General features: G+C 41.5%; 1 protein-coding gene across 1 annotated transcript in view; it reads left to right on the plus strand.

Moving 5' to 3' along the window:
- The first annotated feature begins 345 nt into the window (after positions 1–345).
- The window catches only part of PDE4D (phosphodiesterase 4D), a 960,682-nt gene continuing 936,603 nt past the window's right edge, over positions 346–24,424 (plus strand). Inside the window, exon 1 of the mRNA XM_030567589.1 lies at positions 346–458. Coding sequence (XP_030423449.1) covers positions 417–458 — 42 coding nt within the window. The 5' untranslated portion in view covers positions 346–416. The remainder of the gene's footprint in view (positions 459–24,424) is intronic.

The raw sequence follows: 24,424 nt of genomic DNA on the forward strand, positions 1-24,424 counted from the left end.
GATATTGCCTAAGGATGCCAAACAAACTCTATGATGTTTAAGCAAATAATCCATATCAAGTTAAATCTCGGTGGCAATAAGTAACTTGAGAAATCTGTAATCTGCTGTAAACTTTTCTCTTGCCATGCCTGCAAAATATACAGTTTTAATGGATGTACATGTTTCTTTATAGACAGGTGGTTGTGGTTTGCTACATCTTGAAAGAACCACTTTGTTAGACTATACAGGTATAGATGCCGTTTTCTTTTATTGTGCCATGTGCTTCACAGTAGTAGGTGCTGTAAAATAATGCATAGACCTCAATATTAACTGAATAAATTAATAGTTCCTTTCATTTCCTTTCAGTATATCAGCTGGCAGTTGAATGGGCAGGAGTTTTGAAACCCATAGAACTTTTCAGATTTAGTAATCTCATCATGAACAAGAACACCGGTACCCTACATGTCAGGAGTAAAAGTGTAAGTAGGAGCCTTTATTTTCACCTTTCTATTTGTTTTTATATGTGTTCTCATTCCTAATGTTTTGCCATCATCTTGCGTATTTTATTGGTAGCCTATGGAACAAAGTAACTTTACCATTGTGAAAGCACCTGTGATAAGACCTCTGTTAACCTTCTCCAATTCTCTTACTTAGTGCTATCTAAACTGTACAGAGATCAGATTATTTTGGTAGCTGTAAGAGTTCTTTTGAATAAGAACTTTTTCCAGAAAGAATTATGTGCATTAATATTCAGAAGTATGGGAAGTTTCCTGAGCATTCATGAAACAGTCAGCTGGTATGTTCCCAGGAGGTAAACAGGTCAAAAAGGAAGAAAAAATGGTGTGAACTTGCAAGTAAAGTGATCTCTTCAGTACATGCATAACTGTGTGAAAAGGCAGATGTTCAGATTAGACTTGATCTGCAAATATTTATCATGTGCCCAGCACTTTAGGCAGCATGGGAGTTGATAATGCTTTTTACAGCATTGTACAGTAAATACTTCTATGTGAACAGTGATAATATGCCAATACTGTACATATGTGTTTGGATGACGAGGCATGCTTTACTTTCTCATCTTTTTTTTTGTTTTTGTTTTTGGCTTTATCCCTCTTGTATCTTTCTCATAATATTCAAGACTACTAATGAAATATAGAATATCTTCTGAACCCATATCTTTTTTTAAAGACCGTAACAGAACAATAGTAACATGCAGTATTTAGAAACCTCTGCATCAGTGATTTTGCCTGTCAGGGATGGAAGATAGCTGACTTTCTAATATAGTGCTTGTATGTGAGGCTTCAGAATGTGCCCTTTTCTTTAATCAGCCAAGTGTATTTAAGGGACCACCTACTGAATGGAGATGTGGAAGGGAAGTCACCAGAAGTCATATCATCAGAACAAATGAAGGCAGTCACATTTCCCTAGATGTTCACTCTTAATTACTTGTCCCTCTCAGATGCTTTTTTTTCTCTTTCTGTAATGTTGCCATTTTAAATTTTAACTGAATAAATCCGAATGAATATATTCATAGAGGAAAAAGGCAGGAGTTTGGTAATCCTTCTAGTTAGTGTGCCGTGTCCATTCATTTCATAACTAGTTTAATGTAGCTTGTCTGGGAAGTCAACAAAACAGGCAGTTACCACTATTTGATTGAAGGAGGACATGCAGAAATTCTAAGGCTGTGTGAAAGAACCACTATAACATTAAATCTTGAAACTTGAGGTTCTCTAATATTAGTTTAATGAGATTTGACCAAATTTTGGTCAAAGACCTGAAGAATTTCTATTTCTCATGTAAGTAGAACTGTTTTAGAGCAAAAGTGTGTCAGCTTTCTTTCAAATTATGATCATACTTTGGTACAAAAACATCTGTCATTTAAATTTTGGGAAAGGTGAAATTTTGAAAGCTTTGTGAACATTACTATTGTATTGAAACATTCACAAAACTTTTGCCCTGCAGAGTGGTCTCCGCTATTCTTCCTATTAATGTAAAATCGTAGTACATCCTGCCATGTGAACAGTATCTAAATCCTACCGTCTTGCAGCTATTAATTTTCTTCTAAGTGGGCACCTGAAACACTATTTAAGTAATGAATGAAAAGAATCAACAGAAGCTGTGACCTTTGAGAGATTATTTTAAGCAAAAATGTAGCTTGTTGTTTTTGTTTCCCTTGCACATTGTATTTTAAAAAAAAATTTCTTTTCCACTAGCAATGTTCTGTTTTAACAAGAATGGCTTTGGGAAAGCATTTCATTATATTTGTTGGGTACAGCCAAAGGTTTTGTCTATTCACTGATGCTGACAATAGACTTTCCGCAACTTCTGCTCTTGTCAGTTTGATTGAACTGGCGTTATCAGGCTTCCAAATGTCACATTCAGACCAAATATTTTATTGTGTAATAAGGAGCTGCAAATGCATAACAAAAAGTGCCTCCAATTAATTAAATGAGATTTAAGAGGAGGATTATCACCTCAGTGAGAGGAGAAAATGGCATTTATCATTTTTAGGTCATCATCTTTTTTATCAGAGATAGGTTTTTGTGATTCTAGGATTTCAGCTTCATCTGTAGTCCTTATCTTGTATCAATGGCTTCAGAATGTCATTGCACATATATTAGCCTGTAAAGAAGATAATCCTCCTTGTGTGTGTCTGGAATGTTTTTGTTTTTGCTTTTCTACCAAATGTTGATTGTGAATCTAGCCTAAAAATGCTTTAAAGCTTATTTGTTCTACTACTTTGCCTGGCTTGCCTCACATCTCTGTCTGTAGAATAATACAAATTAGAGATAGAAAAGACATTGATCACCTTTTCAGTCACTCTTCTCATACAATATTTGAGTGATCTGTCCAAAGCAGCTTAAAATTACTCAAGTTATGGTGCTTCTGTCATTTCCCAAATTCACAGTCCGTTTTGATCAATTTTATGGCCAGAGCATTTTAAAATTGGTCAATTTCACATTTTCAGATGTTTACATCTGAAATTTCATGGTGGTGTAACTGTGGGGGTCCCACAGGGGGGTTGTGGGGGGGTGTCACAAAACTGTTATGGGGGGTTGTGGAATTGACACCCTCACTTCTGCACTGCCTTCAGAGATAGGCTCTGAAGTGTGAGCAGCCGTAGAACTTCTTGCATCTGGGGGAAATTCCCAGAGGTGGAGGTGGGTCTGATCTCCCCTGTGCTGCTGGGAGAGCCCCCACTGGGGGGGCTTCTAGCTGCTAGTCCTGGTGGGGCTGGGGAGGGACAGGCTTCCCTTTCCCCTGCATGGCTACTGGGAGCCTTCAGAGCTGGCAATAGTCATGGAGCTTCCTGCAGTTGGGTCTGATTTCCCTCCCCCACCCCACCCGCCGAGAGCAGCTGTGCAGGGAAACCTCACTACTAGCTGTAATGGGCAAATGCTGGTGCATGCTCATATAGCATCCAAATATGTCAGCAGCAGACTGCATGTAAATTCCTAGAAGTGCTCCAAAAGCCTTTTCAACCCACAAAAAATCACATAAAAGGAATCTTTTCGACAGCATATCAAGATTCTGGTGAAACAATAGATCAGAATTTTGCCAAACTTCACAGAATGGCTGACTCATGCATCAAATCTTAAAGATGAACTTATTGGTGATAGATTAGGGACAAAGGATGGAGGAATTGAATGACAATGCTCAGCGAGACCACACAAATTCTACCAAGAGTTATAGACATGTGCAAAGCTAGAGAACAAATTCACATCCAAATGCAGAGCATAAATGGAGCAGACTACAGATTATTTAACCAACCAACACAGGAAAATCTTGAAAATTTGGGGGAAAATACACCAAAATGTATTCAAAAGCAAATGCACAAACACAAAGCAGAGGTGATAAACAAAATACCAAGGAAGACAGAACAGTTTGCAAACAACTGACTCGCTCCAAATTAAAAAGAGAAGGTGAGTGAGGTAATATCTTTTATTGGACCAATGTCTGTTGATGAAAGAGACAAGCTTGTGAGCTACACAGAGCTCTCCCACAGGTCTGGAAAAGAGTGATCCAGACCTGTGGGGGAGCTCTGTGTAGCTCAAAAGCTTGTCTCTTTCATCAACAGACATTGGTCCAATAAAAGATATTGCCTCACCCACCCTGACTCTGTAACACCCTGGGACCAACACGTCTACAACAACGCTGCAAATAAGTGAAAATTGTTTATCCAAATTACTTAGGGCTAGATTGTCATAGTCCTTAACAGGCTATGCAGGGGAGTAACAAGGAAGTAAAAACTTCCTTTACTCTCCTGCTCAATTCTACTCAGTTTTTATCTTGCAGTGACCAGGATAGCTAACCTGATGCTCCCCTCTGAGTGAGTGGTCAGAGAGTGAGAAGACCCCTGGCTTTGCTTCCTCTGCTTATCAGCCAGAGTGATAAGCTGCTCCATGAAAAGGGGTAAGGTAATTTATTGTTTCCCCCGGAACAAAAGGGGAAACAGAAGAGGAATTTTGACCGTCACAATTCAATCCCTGGAATACTCCTGGGACAATGTAGCTATGTAAATTTACAATCTAGCCATAAGTAAATACTTATAAAAACGGATACATTAGCAGACGTGAATGATTCACCTACATATTTTCAATAGAGATTCATAATGAATAGTTTGACCAGCTCTAGTTTTGAATTATTTCAAAGTCTGATTCCTCCCTCATTCTCATTCTTGAGAAATAATTGCCAGTGATTTGGTAGGTTCATTAGCTAACTTCCTTAACTGTAAGGACTGAAAAACCCTGTATCCCAAGAACAGATTGCATTGCTTGCGGCTCATATGCTGTCCCTTCCCCCAACACCTAACCCCGAACACACTGTGCAGTTTGGAGAGAATCAAATTGACAGGGAAAAAGCAGTGCCTCACTGTGACTAACTGCAGGGGACACTGAGGTGCCCCTTCATCTGTGAAGCCACCCATCCCCCTTTTGTCAGTTTCTGTGAATGAGGGGCAGCAGACACATTTTCAGCAGCATGCGCTCATACCTAGAACAGCAGCTGATGAACAGGAAATGGCTGAGAAAAATAAGTGTGTTTTCCCTGAAGCAACTTTAACTCCTTTTGCATGTCCTCTGACTCTTCCACAGAGGCAGCCAGGGGCTGGCAGCCTACAACCTCAATAGGAATATTGCCTGAGTAAGGATGGCAGGATTTGATGCATGATAAATTGATATTTAAAGTCTCTGTCAGACAGGAACTTTTAAGTGCTTTCATTGCATTGCCATGTGTATATCGCAATTTCCTTTACAGTGAAGTTCATCTCTGCAGGGAAAAAATTATAGCGAAAGGCTTTTTTGAGGAAGCAGTTGAGATCTAGTTCAAGTTTCTTTCCTCCAGCTCTGTCTTGGATCCCCTCCAATCTGTCTTCCACCTTCTCCAAACTATGGCAATTGCTCTCACTAAGGTAGCCTGGGACTAATTTAGGATGCAAAGTGCACCTGTCACAAAGAACAGGTTCTTGATTCATGTGACTGCTCAGAATTAATTAAGAAAATGAGATTGTTGACGAAACATGCAGAAACCTTGAGCTTCAATTAACAAAAATATAATTGAAATAATAGAAAAATCAGTATATGTAAGAATAAGTATAGTCAAGTGGTTTCCTGCATTGTTCATACTTACAATCTTGCATGGCACACACTTACAGCCTTATGGAGACCATCCAAAACAAAGATGCAAGAAAGAGTCAGTGGAGCATACCACAAAAGGAAGGTGCTGGGCAAGGTTTCCTACCTGGTCGCCCCTTGTCATGCTCTTAGAGTCCCAACTAGAGATGAGCGTGACAGCCTCTTTTTCCATTTCACCCGTATACATCCAGGACCACATATGATTGAGTGTCAGCCCTTTATTCATATTTGAAATTCCAGGAGACCAGTTTTAGGGTTCCAGTTGTCCATATGTGATATTCTGGTTGACCATAATTACACTTCTGACAGTTAACCCAACCATTCATGTCAGTCCTTTTCCCAATAGCTTTGATATGTCAGTGTGGTAGGCTCTTATTGCAAAAAGCTCTTAAGATGCTACTCTGTTTGTGGTTTATCTGTTAGTAGAGCAATACTTAATGTAAATATCACAGAATATCTATAGCCAAATTTTATAACCTTCGGTCAAGCACATAATACTCATGCTAGCTTAAACCAACTGCCAGATTCTACAAGGCCTCACTCAAAACCCTTAACACCTAATGTTTATTACCTATAGCCAAGCCTACTTTTAATACATGTATTTTGGTTCTGCTACTTCTTGTTATAGCTTCAATAACTTCAATTATTATTTCCAAAAGCATGCTTAGCAGATGGATTATATTTTACCCAAAACTATAGACCCTCTAAGATCAGGTCAGGGGTCAACAAAGGTAACCAACTATCTTTTCCTGGCTGAATATCAGTACCTATTCTCCATCCTCTTGATCTTTGATCATTAATATTTTTGATGCTGTCAATCACACACGCTTTCTTAAAAGCTTCTCCTCTTATGGCTTTCATGACTCCATCTCCTGGTTTAGCTACTACCTCTCATTGTTCCTTCAACATATGTTAGTAGGTCTTCTTCCTTCCCTATCCATGTCTCCATGTAATTCCCACATTACTTCATCTTTTACCCCCTCCATCCTTTTTCACCAATTCATGAGGCTTTAACTACTATCTTTACATTGGTAACTCTCAGATCTGCCCTTATGCCTGTCTCATTTCAGCCTCTTTCTCTGATGTGCTGCCCTGTATGCCTCAATGCCAATGTAAATTTAACTTGGCCAAAACTGAGTTCCTGGTCTTTCCTCCAAAACCATCTTCTTTCCACTCACCGTCTCTGTCATGGATGACATCATTGGTATTTGTTTTTCATTACAGTAGTGTCTAGAGGACCTAACTGAAATTGGGAGTACTATTATGCTAGGCTCTATACAAACACATATTAAGAGACTGGCCTTGCCCAATAGGTCAGTGGCAGAGCTAGGAATAGAAAAACAGTCTCCTGACCACTTGATGACATTGTCATCCCATCAGTCTAACAGTTATGCTTTTTCTTTCTGTCCAGATAGCCAAAACATCATCATCATTTCCCATCTTTATTATTGGAACCTTCTTCTAGCTGCTTTGACACAAGTATCATTCCACTCTAAACAATCCAAATTCCACAGTCTCCCTTGCCCATTGTTTTGACTATATCATTCCCCAAGAGAAGCTTGCCCTAACTTCCCTGTTTCATTGCATCAAGTTTCAGTTGGTGGCCTTCACTTCCATGACCTTTCTCATCACTGTCCCTTCCTACTTTTCCTCTCTTGTCAATCCATTAGTCAACCAGCCTTGTCACACATTCTTCCATGTTTTTCCTCACATATGAGACACCCTCCTTGAAGTAATTCATACGGTGCCTGTGCTCCTGATCTCTCCCTCCCTTTAAAATTTAAAGGATTTAAAGTTTTTAAGTCCTTCCTTGAGATCAACCTTTTACCTGAGACCCATAAGAAACTGGATGACACCCATTGACTACAGTGAGGAGCATATGGCATGGGCTTGATTTGCAGTAGTTGGGTGCGGGGAGTAAATAATGTTGTTGTTAAACTTGCTTGCATCCCTCTCCCCCACCATCATATGTCACTTGTCATTTTAAATTGTAATAATAGAATCTTAGAATCATAGATATGTAGGACTGGAAGGGACATTGAGAGGTCCTTTAGTCCTGCTTTGAATTCAGGGGACTGGACTAAGTAGTATCTAAATCATACCTGACAGGCATTTGTCTAAAATGCTCTTAAAAATCTCCAAAGACAGAGATTCCACAACCTCATAGGCAATTTATTCCAGTGCTCAATTACCCTGACAGTTTGGAAGATTTTCCTAATGTCCAACCTAAACTGCCCTTGCTGCAATTTAAGCCCATTGCTTCAGAGGTTAAAGAGAACAGTTTTTCTCCCTCCTCCTTGTAACAACCTTTTATGTACTTGAAAACTTTTATCATTCTCTCCACCCTCAGTCTTCTATTCTCCAGACTAAATAAATCCAGTTTTTTCAAACTTCCCACATAGATCATGTTTTCTAGACCTTTAATCATTTTTTGTTGCTCTTCCCTGGACTTTTCCCAATTTGTCCACATCTTTCCCAGAATGTGGCACCCAGAACTAGACACAATACTCCAGTTGACTCCTAATCAGCCTGGAGTAGAGCAGACAAATTACTTCTCTTGCTTACAACATTCCTGCTAATACACCCCAGAAAGCTGTTTGCACACATGCGCTCTCTCTCACGCTCGTTTGCTCTCTCTCTCTCTCTCTCTTTTTTTTTTTTTTTTAAACAACAGTGTTACACTCTTGACTTGTATTTAGCTTGTAATCCATTCTGATCCCCAGATCCCTTTCTGCAGTACTTCTTCTTAGGCAGTCATTTCCCATTTTGCATGTGTGCAACTGATTGTTCCTTCCTAAGTGAAGTACTTTGCATTTGTTCTTATTGTCCTACCTCCAAAGCACTTGCAACCCCTCCCAGCTTGGTTTTGTCCACAAATTTATAAGTGTACTCTCTGTCATTATCTAAATAATTGATGAAGATATTGAACAGAACCAGACCCAGGACTGATCCATTCAGGACCCCACTCGATATGCCCTTCCTGCTTGACTGTGAACCACTGATAACTAATCTTTGGGAATGGTTTTCAAACTAGTTATGCCCCTACCTTATAATAGCTCCATCTAGGGCAATCTCTTCAGGGTAAGGGATACGTTTTATAGATTGTGCAATGGCAAGATCAATGGCCTCTGAGCTGATCAAATCCTCAGCACTATTGCAATATATATGTTTGTCACCTTCGGTAGACAGATGCTACCAGTCTTCTTGATTCAGGATGTAGTCTAATGGGCCACACTTACTCCTGTGAGTCAGCAGTAATTAAGTGGCAGCTCCCTGCAGAGTTTCAATACCTGCTAATAGAGTGGCCACTGGAGGATCTTGTTACAAATGGACGTATTTCATTCATAACAATGGGATATTGTGACTTAAATGCTAAATTGTGGCTTTAGTCTGTACTCTGGTTAGGCAGCCTCTCCACTCAAAAATTTAATCAAGTTCAAATTCTATTTTGGGTAACTAACTGATTTAGCGATTGTGATGGTGACTAGTCAGTGGGGATGAGGGTTAGCATTGTCACCAAACTTTCTTGGTGTGTGTGTAAACCTGGCTGAATTGGGTAGTGAAGCTAAGCCCATAGAAAGGAGGTGAGGCAGTGTTGTATGTATGCCTTAATTAAGGTGCAGCCTAAACTCTGGTGTCTGTGGTAGAGCCTGGCTTTGCCTCTTCTGCAGCTGTCTCCTGTGGGGTTTCTAGCATTACTCTCCAGTGTTGTAGCCTGATGGTTCTTCGATGCTAGGAGTGTACAGGCAGAGTTTGTGTCTGACCACTTTGCACAATGGGATGAAAATACAATACAGCTGTTTGTATCTTGATGCCTCCTCTCCACCCTCTATGCTGCAATGCAGGACTAGACACAAGCTGTCTCAAAACTTTCATATGAAAAGTAAATATTCTCTACAATTAGCTTTCAACGTGGAGCTGAAAGACATGCAGATCAGGTGTCTGCACTGGCTAAAAACCATATTAAATGCCCAAAGAAATTGTGAACACCAATTCAAAGTAGCCCAGTTAATGCCTTGTGCCATTACATAATGCAGAGAGTAGCTAAACTTAAATCTCCAAAAACTATGAAGTTGTGCTTGAGTTACGCAGTGTTTTGGACTGCACTGTTGGAAATGAAGAGCTCTAGCAATGCAAATGTAAACCTCGGAAACCAGGAAATACACAGATTATAAAGTACATGCCCCTCTGCAACACAGCCTTAACTGTGCTCCCTGCAGCTGTTAATACCAACAGGAATGGTCAAGTGAAGATGGTGCAAACATTAACAAATTACCAAGGGAAGTGATGCATTGTCCATCTCTTGATGACTTCAAATCAAGAATGAATGCCTTTCTAGAAGATGCACCTTAGTCAAACACAAGTTGTTGGGCTCAATACAGGCATAACTTGTTGAAATTCTATTGCCTGTATGATATAGGTGGTCAGACAATGTGATACAATGATCCCCTCTGCCTTTAAAATCCATGAATCTATAATTAGATATGAGGAAGGATCAAAAGAATGTGCCATTGTTTGTGCTCTGTTCCACAGATTTGAATTGCAGTGTTCAGCTGTGCACTCCAGCTGTGTTAGATGGCAGAGGGATTAGTTGGAGCAGCTTGGCAGAGCTGTGACTACGATGTGGGGAGAGGTGCATGTGTACCTTGAGGGATCAGATATACGTAATTCAGACTGAATTTTGTAGTCTGTTTTGGTAGAGGTGTGCAAGAGCGTTGTTTTGCCATGGGGATTGTCAGCAATCTGGTGGCATACATGGCTGTGATCTCCAGGGTATAGTAAGAGGTAAGCGAGGGCAATACGGTATTGCAGAAGGAATCCTCGGGTCAAGGTTGAAGGGCTGGTAACAGCAAGTCTGGGGTGAGTTGTTTGGAGATGGCTCAATATTTGAGTGGTAGGCTGTTCTTGTTTTCTACGCCTAAACTCAAGTTCTGCCTCAGCAAAGAGAAGACATTAGACTTTGTTCTACAGTGCTCATGTGTTCTGTTCCCAAAGTGTCCAGTAGTACCTGTAAGGGGAGAGTGCTGGGGTGTTGTTCAGTGAGGATATGATATCCTCTATCCCATAAGACAGACTGTACCCCATGTTTACCACTTTTATATGGTTATGATATGTTTTGTATAAAGTATGCCTTGAGGTATCATTTGAAAACTCATAATTAACTGAACATCATTGTCCTGTTAAAATGTGTGTATCAACATTGTATATGCCAGTGATGGGCAACAACATGGGGGGTGGGGATCAGGTGAGCAGCTGGGGGTGTCCCATTTTCTCTTTGGGAAATATGGTCATCCTGTCTAGCTGTCAGTTCAAGGTCAACATGCTAAAACAGAGCTCTTAAGCTATTGCCCCCCTCTATCTCATTTTTTAATCATTGTGAACATCACCACCATCCTGCCTATCACTCAAGTTTGTAACCTGGGCATCATCTTCAACTGGAACTCTCTTTTGATTCTCACATCCAAATCATGCCTATTCTTTCTGCATAACATATCTAAAATATGGTCTGTCCTATCCCTCCATATGGCTAAAACTCTAGTCAAGGCTTTCATCATCTCAATTACTGCAGCATCCTTCGCTATCTGTGACACATGCAGCCCTGCCCCACTCATATCCCACTCAGAATGTTGCTGCAAAGATTATTTTCTTCGCTCATCACTTTGCTCAAGATATCCCTCTCTTTGCATCCCTCCATCGTCTCCCCTTCTATATTGTATCAAATACAAGTTGTTTGTCTTCCTTTTCAAGGCCCTTCATAACATACCTCCACCCTACCTACCATCCCTTTCAGAATCAAGAGTTTGACTCCCAAATTTGATTGGCCCATGATGTCAGCCTCCGTCACCCGATTGTTAAATTTTCAGTTGGGCACCTTTGTGCTTTCTCCTATGCTGCCCCCCTTTCGTGGAAAGTGCTCCATATAAACATCTGCAAAGGCCTTTGTTTTTTTTTTCCTTTAAAACTCTTCACTGTTGTGATGCCTACAAAAAAACCTAACAACACTTAAGCTACTGGTGTGCTGAAACCACCACTCATTACGCTGACCAATATATTTTCATGGTTGCCTTGTACTTCCCTGGCTGTCTGTGTTCATCACTTGTCTCTCATCTTATATCTAGATTGTAGTTTTGTTTGGGTGAGGGACTGCCTTCTCATTTTGTGTTTGTACAGCACCTAACACAATAGCAATACAAATAGTAATCAGGAACTGGGAAGAGGATGCAGGAAGAGTGCAGGGACTAGCATGGAGTTAGTGGGGACATGTTTTGAAGGGATAGAGACATAGGGTTCATGGATATGGGGACTTGGGGGGAGAGAATTCCCCTCAGCCCCATTGCATGGGTCTGACCCCTCATTTCCACCCTTCATCGCATGGTTCTAGCATCCCCATACTCCTATTCCCTGCCTCTTTTCCACCTGAAATGCTCAGACTCCCCCACCTCCTCCCCACTGCTTTGACACTGCTTCCTAGTTGAATGCCTCCACCATTCACTTCATCACTTTTGCTGCTTCAAGCCCACACAGCAGGATCAACCTTTTTCTTTTATCACTCTTATACCCTGGTAAGCTTGGCAGGGCCATGCTGAGGAGGGAAGGTGATGGGGCCCTGACTACTGTATTTATCAGCGGTAAGTGGAAAGGGGCTGGGGCAGGAGAATGGAGATGCAGAGACTCTTCCCCTAATGTGGGCATAGAGTATGGGCTCTACCTGTCCACCTGCAACATAGGCTGCTAAGAGAGGTGTGAAGTGGCCCAGGCTCTCAATGAGATGTTCTCAGATGAATGAGAGCAGCCCATGGAGATATATGTAGCCCAAAACAATAGCTCTGAGAACTACAAACTGCTCCATTCTTCTCAGTGGGTGTTTGCATCTTCCCTTCCAGGGTTTCAGCATTTGTGGGTCAGTCCCACACACTGTTCCTCACGCTGGTCTCAGCACTGTTTGCTCGGTGCCTGCTCCAGGTATGCATGTTCTTAGCTTCCAGCTACAATCTCAGTGCTGTGTACTACATCAGGCACAAACATGCCCATTTCATGCTCCATGCCTCTTTTCAGCTCTGTATACCTGTGCCATGGTTGGAGCAAGCTCACTCCAAGCTCTCCGTCTTGCTTTCATCAATGTGGTGTTGTATTAATTTAGATGGACTGTATTGGCCCAAAGAGCTAGTCAAAGATGTTAACATAACCCAGTCACTGCTTCAACATTAAACAGTGTTAACCAAGGTTCAGGGTTTGGTATACAGAGACCTCAGCCCAGCAAACATACCATAAAATGCTTTTAATCCTTTACTAAATATACAGAGAAGGAAAAACTGAGCATGTGAAATGCAAAATATTAAGCAAGGCTTTCATTTCAACAACATTCCTTGTTCTTTCCCTTTTAGCTGGAGATAGTCTTTAGAAAGAAAACCCATCTTTTTCACAGTCTCTTAGATGGTACCAAAGATGGTAATACCTGTTCTTTTGGGGGGACAGAGAAGAAGGTAGTTGAAATGGGCTGGAACTATTGTTATAGTCCACTCCCATATATAGATGAAACAAGATAAACACAACCACAAGGGAAAAGAAAAGATGGAAAACGCAGCTTTTATCTCGAGTATTGACTCTCACTTGGGATCTCACTGCTGGAAAAATAAAGGCACAGCATGCAGTCTTATCTGTCTGCATTGGGCATTGCTTTTAGCAGCTTTTCTGGTCACAGGCTTACAGCAGTATTACAAAATACTCAGTTTTGGCTAACTAACTAGACAGGAAGCAAAAGGAGAAGGCTAGGAAGGAGAAAAAACAAGATGAGGAAGGACAAGGACACAGGGCAGAGGAAGACAGACTCACTTCTCAGGCGGTGGTTGAGATTGAGCCAATATTAGTAGAGGTGGTGATGTCATCTGGGTCCATCTCTCTGGCCCGGTCCAGTCAGGACATGTCTCAGGATTAGGATGAAGAAGTTCCAGGGTCCCCAGGTGATGGGGTGTGGTAGCCATGATGGTGAAGCTCATTCCTTCTCCTTCTTTCAGTCAGCTAGTGTGTAGCAATCACCAGCTTTTCTCCTGCTGATTTTCATCTCAAAATCTCTTTTTAAAAAATGAACTCCAACAAGGAATACTGGGTGGAATAGCCCATCCCCTCATTACTTTGTCTTCCAATTAAGCTAATTTCTGACAAATCAGTTTTGGTTCACTGATTTCTGAACCCCCAATGCTCTTGTTTAGCAGGTATGATTTTAACACAGTCCTGGACCTTGAGTAATATTAGCTGGCCTCTTTGTTTGGGGATAATTTAGTCTCTTTCACTTTTGCATTTTCCCAACAACACTTGTTGTTATAGGTTACTGTGACATCTTATGAACTTACAGTACTTTATTTTTTAGCTCAAGTGTAAAAAGTGAGTAAATGTTTAGGTCCAGTTATCACAACAGCAGGGAGATATTTTGAAAGAGGGACAAAAGTGGGGGTAGGAATGTGGGGAGGTTTGTGGGGCAGAGTTAAAGCCCAGACTGCACAGCTGAGACCCCTTTCTTTTCTGCCCACCTCCTGCACTACTGTTCTGGCATTGTCTTTACCACTAGAAGGGCGGAATGATGAGCCTGGTGCCCCTTCTCAGCTGCTGGAGGCAGCATGGGAAAAGTGGGACGTTCTGGCTTCTTTTCCCTGAATAGGTACCAGTGAAATGAAAGGGAGCCATGGAACCCTCTCCCTTTGCCTGATGGAGTAGCCATGGTGAGAGAATTGTGGGGGAAGGGCACAAATAATTCCACTTCCCTTCCCCACAAAATGTCTTCAGATTGGAAGGTGCCCGTATGGTTCTGTTTTGTCACCAATTCTGGCCTCTGAGATCACCAAGATCCCTTCGAGGATGATTATTATTTGTCAAAGGATCATAGAAAAACTATTTTTTTTTTGAAACAATCATTGAACTGGGTTTTCAAAGACAGAGTTTGAATGATCCTGTATGCTAACAAGGGTCATTGTCTAGGGGTGTTTTGGTTCCTCAGTAGCTGTGCCACAGCTCAGTCTGAAGGATGACACATTCATAGATTCCAAAGCCTGAAGGAACCCATCTGATTGAGTCTGATCTCCTGTATAACACAGGCTATAGAACTTCCCCCAAATAATTCTTAGAATATAGGAAAACATCCCATCTGGATTTAAAAATGGTCAGTGATGCAGAATCTACCAAGACTCTCGGTAAATTGTTCCAATATTTAATAAATCTGTCAAATTATGCCTTATTTCCAGTCTGAATTTGTCTCGATTCAACTTCCAGGCATTGGAGCATGTTATACCTTTTATCTGCTAGATTAAAGAGACAATTATTAAATATTTATTCCTCATGAAGAGTCATAGATTGTAATCAGCTCCCCTTATCCTTCTCTTTAAGCTAAGTAGATTGAGCTCCTTGAATCTGTCACTGTATAAATCATGTTTTCTAATCCTTTAATCATTCTCATGCTCTTCTCTGAACTGTCTACAATTCATCAACATTTTTGAATTGTGGGTCCCAGAACTGGACCCAGTATTCCAGCAGAGTTGCACCAGTGCCAAATAGAAGTAAAATATCCTCTCTACTCCTGTTCAAGATTCCCCTGTTTATGCATCCCAAAATCACACTAGCTCTTTGGCCACAGCATCATATTGGGTGCTCATTCCAGCTAATTATCCACCATGCTCCCCAAATCTTTTTCAGAGTCACTGTTTCCCAGGATAGAGTCCCCTATCCTTTTAAGTGTGGCCTGTGTTCTATGTTCCCAGATGTATACATTTACATTTAGCTGTATATAGGTGCATGTCTGATTGCACCTAGTTTACCAAGCAATCCAGATCATTCTGAATCAGTGAAATGTTCTCTTCGTTATTTACCACTCCCCCAGTTTTTGTGGGGTTTTGGTAAACAAAAGGGCAGAGCCCTGATCTATACCCTCCCCCCGACCAGATCTGCTCCAACCTCTGGTATTCCACAGCTCTACACCAAAGAAGTTAGTTATAAGAATCTGAAAATGTTATCAGTTTCTTATGTTAGGGTAGCTGTGTATCAGGAACTACTTGAGCAAGTTACCCAGTAATTTGCTTTCTTTGATCATTCACAGTTCTGTTGTTCAGAAATCCAAAAACTCCCCACCCCTTATTGAACTGGTAGGTTTTTTCCCCTAAATTTTGTACTGGATTTGTCCTCTTGGAGAGTCGTCTGCTTAATGTCTGAGGACTTCTACCTAGAAGATGTCATTCTTGCCCGCAGGCAGTATGTTGTTGTCCCAGCGTGGAAGGCATCATACATAAATACAGACCCATTTCATTTTTAAGAAGTGCTTCTGTGCTAAAGTACCATGCTTACAAGAAACAGAATAAATGTTAAGATTATTATGTTTTTATTATAGCAACTTCAAATTTCAATATGAGGCTATGGAGAAAAGAGTTCTAGTGAAAAGTAGGTGCCTTCATCTTATAGAAGACTTTTCACATTTATGTATCCAGGGTACCTGAAAAATTCAGTCTATCCTTTTGTCTCTTCGTATAACAAAAGCATTACAATCTCTCAGTAGGCTTGAAATCCAGTAGTTCAGCTCATCTGTATGTCCGTAAGTACAGCAGGGCACATTTTTTCAGACTGAACTTTTTCACCGAAAAATGAAGATTTGGGTCAAGCAAAACATTTCACAAATTCATGTTGAATTCATTGAATTGTATCAGTCAATACAAAACCAAAAATGGAGGGCGGGGAGCAGACCCCCAAATAAACAAAACTTTATTTTTTCAATTCAAAACAACTTTTCATTTTGAAACTTCAGTTTCATAAACTTTTTTAAAAGCTCAAACAAAACATTTTGTTTAACCTAAAACAATAGTTTTGTGTTTTTCAGAACAGCCACTGAACAAAAAAAAACACCAATTATTTGCACAACTCTATCAATAACGCATTTCATGTATTCAATATCTGTCCCAGGGTAGACCTTCAGCACTGAAGGGAGAAGTGAACACCAATGCTTTGCACTTTGGAGTTCCCATCTCAGACCCTGACCTCAGGCAGAAGGCTGGATTTGCTTCTCAAATTATTCTGCCTTCCTAAGACTATTTCCTAACCCTAAGAGTGAGCAAGTAAGACCATTCTCGTGGATAGAGTGACAGCAAATCCTTCCAACGCACTGACATTCTAGTCTTTGAATCCTTTTCCTCTTCAGAGCAGAAGAAAAGAAATGCCTTTACCCTCAACAGGATGTTTGTGTTGTCTATTTGTTATGGCAAGATAAAGCAGTGAGTAGTGGAATTAGTTACTTTTAAATATATATATCAGGTATGTTTTTAAGTGGAAAGGTCAAAAGTTTTGTTTTATGTATTGTGACAAAGCTCCGACTTTGTCTTAGGGCTTGTCTACATCAGAAAGTTGCAGCGCTGGTGAGGGAGTTACAGCGCTGCAACTTAGGAGGTGTACACATCTGCAGGGCACCACCAGCGCTGCAACTCCCTGTTTGCAGTGCTGGCCGTACTCCCGTTTTGTCTCGGGTGTAGAGGATCCAGCGCTGGTGATCCAGCGCTGGTAATCAAGTATAGACACTTACCAGCGCTTTTCTTGACCTCCGTGGAATAAGCAGGTATCCCAGCATACCTGAGGAAGCCTCTGGTAATCAAGCTGGTCTCCTTCCCCAGCTTGCTCTCGCGTTCCCCGAACCCCGAGCAAGCAGGTCTCCTTCCCTGAGGTTTGCTGGGTGGTTCCGGGAACGCGAGAGCAAACCGCGGCGAAGCTGGTCTCCTTCCCCGGTTTGCTATTGCGTTCCCCGAACAAGCAGGTCTCCTTCCCTACGGTTTGCAGGGTGGTTCGGGGAACACGAGAGCAAACCGCGGCGAAGCTGGTCTCCTTTCCCGGTTTGCTCTCTCGTTCCCCGAACAAGCAGGTCTCCTTCCCTGCGGTTTGCAGGGTGGTTCGGGGAACGCGAGAGCAAACCGCGGCGAAGCTGGTCTCCTTCCCTGAGGTTTGCTGGGTGGTTCCGGGAACGCGAGAGCAAACCGCGGCGAAGCTGGTCTCCTTCCCCAGTTTGCTATCGCGTTCCCCGAACAAGCAGGTCTCCTTCCCTACGGTTTGCAGGGTGGTTCGGGGAACGCGAGAGCAAACCGCGGCGAAGCTGGTCTCCTTTCCCGGTTTGCTCTCTCGTTCCCCGAACAAGCAGGTCTCCTTCCCTGCGGTTTGCAGGGTGGTTCGGGGAACGCGAGAGCAAACCGCGGCGAAGCTGGTCTCCTTTCCTGGTTTGCTCTCTCGTTCCCCGAACCCTCGATCAAGCAGGTCTCCTTCCCTGCGGTTTGCAGGGGGGTTCGGGGAACGCGAGAGCAAACCGCGGCGAAGCTGGTCTCCTTCCCCGGTTTGCTCTCGCGTTCCCCGAACCCCCCTTGAAGCCACCCAACGGCGCTGCAGCGTTACAGCTGTACTAATACAGCTGTAACAACCAGCGCTGCAAAATTTTAGATGTAGACATGGCCTTAGTGGGTTCCGTGCTTCCAGGTTGATTACGCTAGCTTCAGAGGCTCACTGTGACCCTCTGTGTAGCCCTTCTCTCTCTAGAGGCAAGAGTTACAGCCTACTGAGCCATTTTCATCATAAGCCAGCAAGGGAGGTGGGAAGAAGCAACCCTTTCTCACACAGTCTCGTGGAGAGTGGGGAAGGGCGGGGAGCCTGGGTTCGCCCTCTACTCCAGGCTCCAGCCCAGGGATCCTAATAGTAGCAGCTATTGGTAGCTGACTTTTTGAAACAGGACAAGTACAGTTCCCTGGGCCACTTCCTCACAGCAGCCCCCACTTCCTCAATATCTATTTCACCCTTACCTCAGGGCCTCCTTCCTTGTGCCTGATAGGGTTTGTACTGCCCAGTTTCTCCAGCAGCACAGCTTCCTCCTACAGCTTCTGACACACACCACACTGACTAACTGGGAGGCTTTTAACCAGTTCCAGACAGCCCTTGATTGGCTTCAGGTTTCCCAATCAACCTACCTATCTCCACTAAGAAGGACCTTAATTGGCCCCAGGTGTCTTGATTAACCTGGAGCAAATGCCATATGGTTACCATGGTACCAGGGATTTGTTTAGCCTGAGGTTAACATACCTGTTCCTCACTACTTTCCTATAGCCATCTGGCCTTGCCCCAAGACAGTATGGGTTTTGACAATGGGAACAGATATGTAATGTTCTGATTGAGGGGACCATTGTTCAGGAGTTATAATTTTTTTAGGCCTCTTTTAAGAAGTTGGACTTCAGAAGACAGTTCCACTGGAATTTTCTGGCCACTTTTGTACCCATAAGCTAGTTAATCAAAGAATTCTTTGTCAGAAATTCCACATAGATTCATAAATAGTTAAGAAATAGAGCTAGATGAATAATTCAAAACTAATTCTGTAACAACTTTCATTTCTCTTCGTTAGTGAATTGTCTGTAAATAAATTATGATTTTCTTAAACTTATTTGTTAAAAAATATTTGCCCAATCATTTCTCGGAAGAATTCTTCATCTGTAGCTGGTTTGTGGAATATACAAAATTCAAACTGTTCCAATTGGACATCTAGGTCACATGATACTTGTTCTCTTGTTGAAAGAGTGACTGAGGATGAGAGGAAGAATGGATCAGAAATTGGGGTCCTAACCTGGGCCGTGGGAGACACAGGCTCAATTCCTCCTCCACCACAGATACCCTGTATAACCCTGGTCAAGTTCCTTAGTGTGTCTGCACCTCAGTTCTCCCTATGTGAGGATAATAGTACTTCCCTATTTCACAGGGGGATTGTGAGGATAAATTCATTAAAGACTGTAAGGAGTTCAACTACTATGGGCCATATAAAATCATAGTTCGAATGTGTACTTGGTTACAATTTCAGTATCCATTTCCTTGGAAATATTTTCTAATGTTATCTCAAAAGTTTGTGTTTCTGTAAATGTTCTCAGCAAATTCAAGCATTCATGGAATGCAAACAAATATGAGATTTTAGATTTAAAAAAGAATTATTTGTATCTTGTGGCAGGTAAATAGGCCCCCTGAAAACATAGATGGCTAGCCCCAGTAGATCTGTTGGATCTGGAAAAAATGAACAGGAATTTGTTCTGCTCTTCCATTGCTGTCCATCCATATAGCTTTTCAGACATTTGTATGGTTTTTTTAAATCCAGGACGATGTAATGTGATCTCCCTTTTTTCCTCTTTCGGTGATAAATTTTTGAGATGGTATTTTTTTTGGTTTGCATAAAGGTGCTCTTGCAAATGTATGGAAATCTTCAAATGTATGGATGCAAAAATGTTTGTGCCTAAAGAGCACAATTACCTGGCTGTTCAGGAAGCCTCATGACTTGTATGTGAACATGCAAGCACATGTGTTAACCAAAATTTTCGTGCATGTATTCGTGTATTGGTGTGCCTGAGTTGAGTAGGCATATTTTTTGCACGTCCAGCACTATTTATGCTGTTCTATAAGGCCAAAAATTAGAGTGAGTCATGCGACTCAAACTCATACAGACCACTAGCCAGTGTGGGATTTTTTTCCTTAGCATATCTATATATACATTATACCCTTCCCCTCCACCCTCTGAGTGTTTGTCTGTTTCTCTAAATTATGAGCTTCTCTGGACAGGGGCAGGGACAATAGAGCTTGGACTTTAGATCTAGTCTGCATGGCTGAAAGGTTCTTTTACATCAGGTGTCTACCCACCTTGTGAGAAGAGTGAACACAGTCATCTGCAGTAGAGATACTGCTTGCTACAAAGTATTGAGTCAAAGGCTTCACAGAGCTGCTGTCTGAAGGTAAGCACTGACTCCTCTTGCTGTTTCTCAGTTATGTCCTCAAGTGTTACTTGTAAGCAGAACTGAATTGAGATAAAGGAGACGTAACAGCAGTATCCATTACTCACACGTATAGGCACTTTTGCCATCACCTTTCTCTCATTCGGTGTCTTTTGGGGGTTACTTCTGACTGATGAAAAACCTGATGTAGTGAAATTTATATAGCAGTAACTTGCTGGAATTTCTCAGTTCTTGTACTTCATCTGCAGATGAAGTCAAACTATTTTGTACCTTTCAAATAAAGTACTTAGCATGTTAGAAAGGAAAAGTATGAATGTCACTATTTACTAAAAGAAACTTGAGTATTTTGGAAACCTTTTGAACAGACCTTTCTTAACCTCTAATATTTAATGAGACTCTAATCATCCGCCGTTAAGTGTTTACTAACTCTTACCTAACAGAACGATTTTGTTTGTTTTCTGAAATGTCCCCTACTTCTGTGGTTGCTCAATAACTTGTGGGAAGATACAGCTCCATGCAATCATTTAGGCTTCCCTAATCATGTTATGGTTTTTATTCAGATCAGAATTGTTGCTATTTGCAAACATCCATTATTTTCAAAATCCTATCCTACTGTACCTCTGCGTTCTGGCTTGGAAACTTTATTAAAAGTTTAATATAGCAGAGAATGGCTGTAGGCTAGTGGACTGAAAGTCAGTGCTTTGAGATCTATGGATGGAAAATGGTTTTTAAAAGTAAATGATTGTTTTATTAATTTGATTATATGCAATAAATTTGTGCTGGTGTTTTGACCTCCCAACTCAGGCCAAACTGCCTCTCTTGATGACACTGGATTCAATAGATTGTTCCTCCCATTGTTTTGTAATGTCTTCCTGTTGGTTTGTGTTTTTTGCTACCAGATTAATATTGCATTGAATTATTATTCCTGTTATTTTCAAGGCCCAGTTACATCATTTGGCGCTACATCATATTTTATTGTCTTGAGAATACCGCATGTTCTTGCTCTTTATTATTTATTGCTCACTGAATTCATGGGGGAATAAGTCTGTTTTCTTCATTTATTGCTGCTTCTCTCTTAATTTCTCCTCCCAGTTCTCTTCCATAGTTTTTAAATAAGTGTATGGAACATTATTGTTAAAGAATTATCTAGACGACTGTTTCCTGCTGAGATGCTTATATATAAAACTCTGCTTTGACTCAGGAAATCAATGATGTTGTGCACCATCTAGATAGCTATGAGCATAGGAATCCCGATCAGCTACTGTAGCCTCTGTAAAGGTCAGTCAAAAGAAGTGAAATTCCTCCTTTCCCTGCTTCTCTTAGTCTTCCTATTGGCAACTTTCTCTGACATTTGTATCATCCCTCTTCTTTGTTATATTATGCAATGTGATTAGAGAGGGTTGGGAATTTTCCATCTCAATGATTTTTCAGCAAAATTGAAATTTGCTGCTGAAAAATTGAAACTTTATTCCCCCCCCCCCCAAATGAGTTTCCAGCAGGAAAATTGAAATGATTGTTCTGTGACTGCCCATCTGGGAGATGCATGTCAGTTTCTCTTTCTGGCTTCAGGGAGAAAGTGAAATTGATAAGTCTTCTAGGCCAGAAGCTGGGAAACCAAAAAATTTAGTATTGTTTTTCATGAAACAGAATTTTTCTGGCAATCTCTTCCCACAAAAACTTTACTTTTTGTACTGGTGTGGCATGGAAAATTTTTACACAATTTTTAATTTGTTTTTATCTTTGGTGGGAATAGATTTCCATTTTCTATCCAGATCTAAATGTGATGTTCCTGAGTGAGTTGACAGCAGCAGGGATTGAACCTGTAACCTTTGAACCTTATGCAATATGTAGCAGACTCTTCACCCTCTATGGGTATATCTATACTGCAATTAAACACCCTTGGCTGTCCTGGGTCAGCTGACTTGGACTTGAGGGGTTCTGGTTCTGTTTATTTGTGGTGCAGACATTTGGCCTCAGGCTGGAGCCTTACTCCTCTCGTGGAGTGTTGGAGCCCAGGCTCCAGCCTGAGCCAGGACATCTGCACTACAATTACAAGCTCCCTACACTACAAGCCCCCTAGCAGAGCCCCACAAGTCCGAGTCAGGTGGCCCGGCCCAGCCATGGGTGTTTAATTGCACTGCAGACATACTGGCTATAGCCCAGCCATTAGAGGGAGAAAGAATGCCCCACTAGGGAAGTGGGGGTTACATATAGTTCTTGACAAAAGCTATATGCCATATTTTGACCCATTTAACAAGACTTAATGTACAAATCATGGTTAGATATGTATTAAAATTATTAATGTTTTTTTTCTCCCATTCAATTTTATTTAAATATATAAAAAAGTATGTGTAAGGAAAGGGACTTTTGGTACCCATGAACTACATTTTGGATGTAACTCTAGCTGAAGATCTTTTATTTCTATAAGTATCGTGTATATATATATATATAACTTCTTATGCTCTAAACTAGTGCTGAATGTAAATAGGATGACCTGGGTAATCATAGGCCTGTCAGTCTGACATCAGTCCTGGGCAGGATTATGGAGCAGCTGACACAGAACTTGATTAATGAAGAATTAAAGAAAGGTAGTATAATTAATGCCAATCAAGATGAGTGTATGAAAAATAGATACTATCAAACTTGATTTTTTTTTTGAGATTTCAAGTTTGGTTGATTAAAGTTAGAGTGTTGATGTAATCTTTCTTAGAGAAGTCTAAATATTTTACTTGGTATTGGTCAACATTTTGATTATTAAAAACTAGAAAGATTATCATGGCACACGTTAAATGGATTAAAAACTAGCTAACTGATAGATCTCAATGTATTTGTAAACAGGGAATCATCACTGAGTTGGAGTTCTGCAAAGGTCAGTTCTTGGCCATATGCTATTTAATATTTAATCATCACTAATATAGTTTGCAGATGACACAAAGATTGGGGGAGTGGGAAAAAATGAAGAGGACAGGTCACTGATACAGATCACTTGGTAAACTGGGCACAACCAAAGAATATGTACTTTATAAGGCTAAATGTATACATCAAGGAACAAACACTGTAAGCCATAGTTACATGATAGGGGCCTCTATCTTGGAAGCACTGAAACTGAAAAATATTTGAAGGTTATGGTAGATAATCAGCTGAACGTGAGCTCCCAGTGTGATTTTGTGGCCAAAAGACTAAATGTGATCCTGGGATTGTGACATTCTAGGGTGCAATCCAGACCAGTGAGGGACTGTGTCATCTCTGCCCTGCAGCCTAGGGTGCTCACAATGCTTCACTGTTGTGGCTCCCAACCTGGGCTCCTCACAAACAGCCAAACAGTATGCAGGTCACATCCTGAGTGTCTGTGCGTAGCCACAATCCTGTCCCAGCAATTGTGACCCCAGCAAACACCAATCACAGACTGGCCTCCAGCAGTCTCAAATAATACTTGCAGGGTGACCCCAACACACTGCCCAATTCCCCCCAATGATGTGTTCTGTACTGTTCAGCTGTACTAGGTCTGTCCCTGTAAGGCAGGGGTGAAAGTAACTTAAAGGACTTGCCGGTACTCCAGAGTCCTGCAGAGGGGGAGAGTCCTCAACCAGAAGAGGCATGGCCTGTATTGGAAGAGATGGAGCCTTTAAATCCCAGGGCTTTTAAATCAGGATTTAAAGGGCTTGGGGATTCAGCTGAAGCTAGGAGCCAGGCCCTTTAAATCACGCCCGGAGCTGCAGAGGCGGCTGGGAGCCCTGTGGTTCGGATGGGGTGAAAGTAATTTACATTTCTTACCCATATGGTCCAATCCCAAGCAACCTACCTCTCCTACGTACTTCATGGATCCCTCCCATTGCATGACATAGATAGAGAAAATAAAGCTACTATTACTTCTACCAATACTGTCTGTATTAAAACTTTACTATTGGAATAAGCCTGAAAAAGTGAAAACTCACTGTCACATTTTTCTCCATATCTTCCCCTCCTCCTCCAGCCAGTCTGCAGACACTAGGCTCTGTGCTTTCTCCCTGCCTGGCACTGAGCAACAGCTGCAGGGGCTTCCCTTTAGCT

This window comes from Gopherus evgoodei, chromosome 6 (genome assembly GCF_007399415.2).
Source record: "Gopherus evgoodei ecotype Sinaloan lineage chromosome 6, rGopEvg1_v1.p, whole genome shotgun sequence".
NCBI classification, from domain to species: domain Eukaryota; kingdom Metazoa; phylum Chordata; order Testudines; family Testudinidae; genus Gopherus; species Gopherus evgoodei.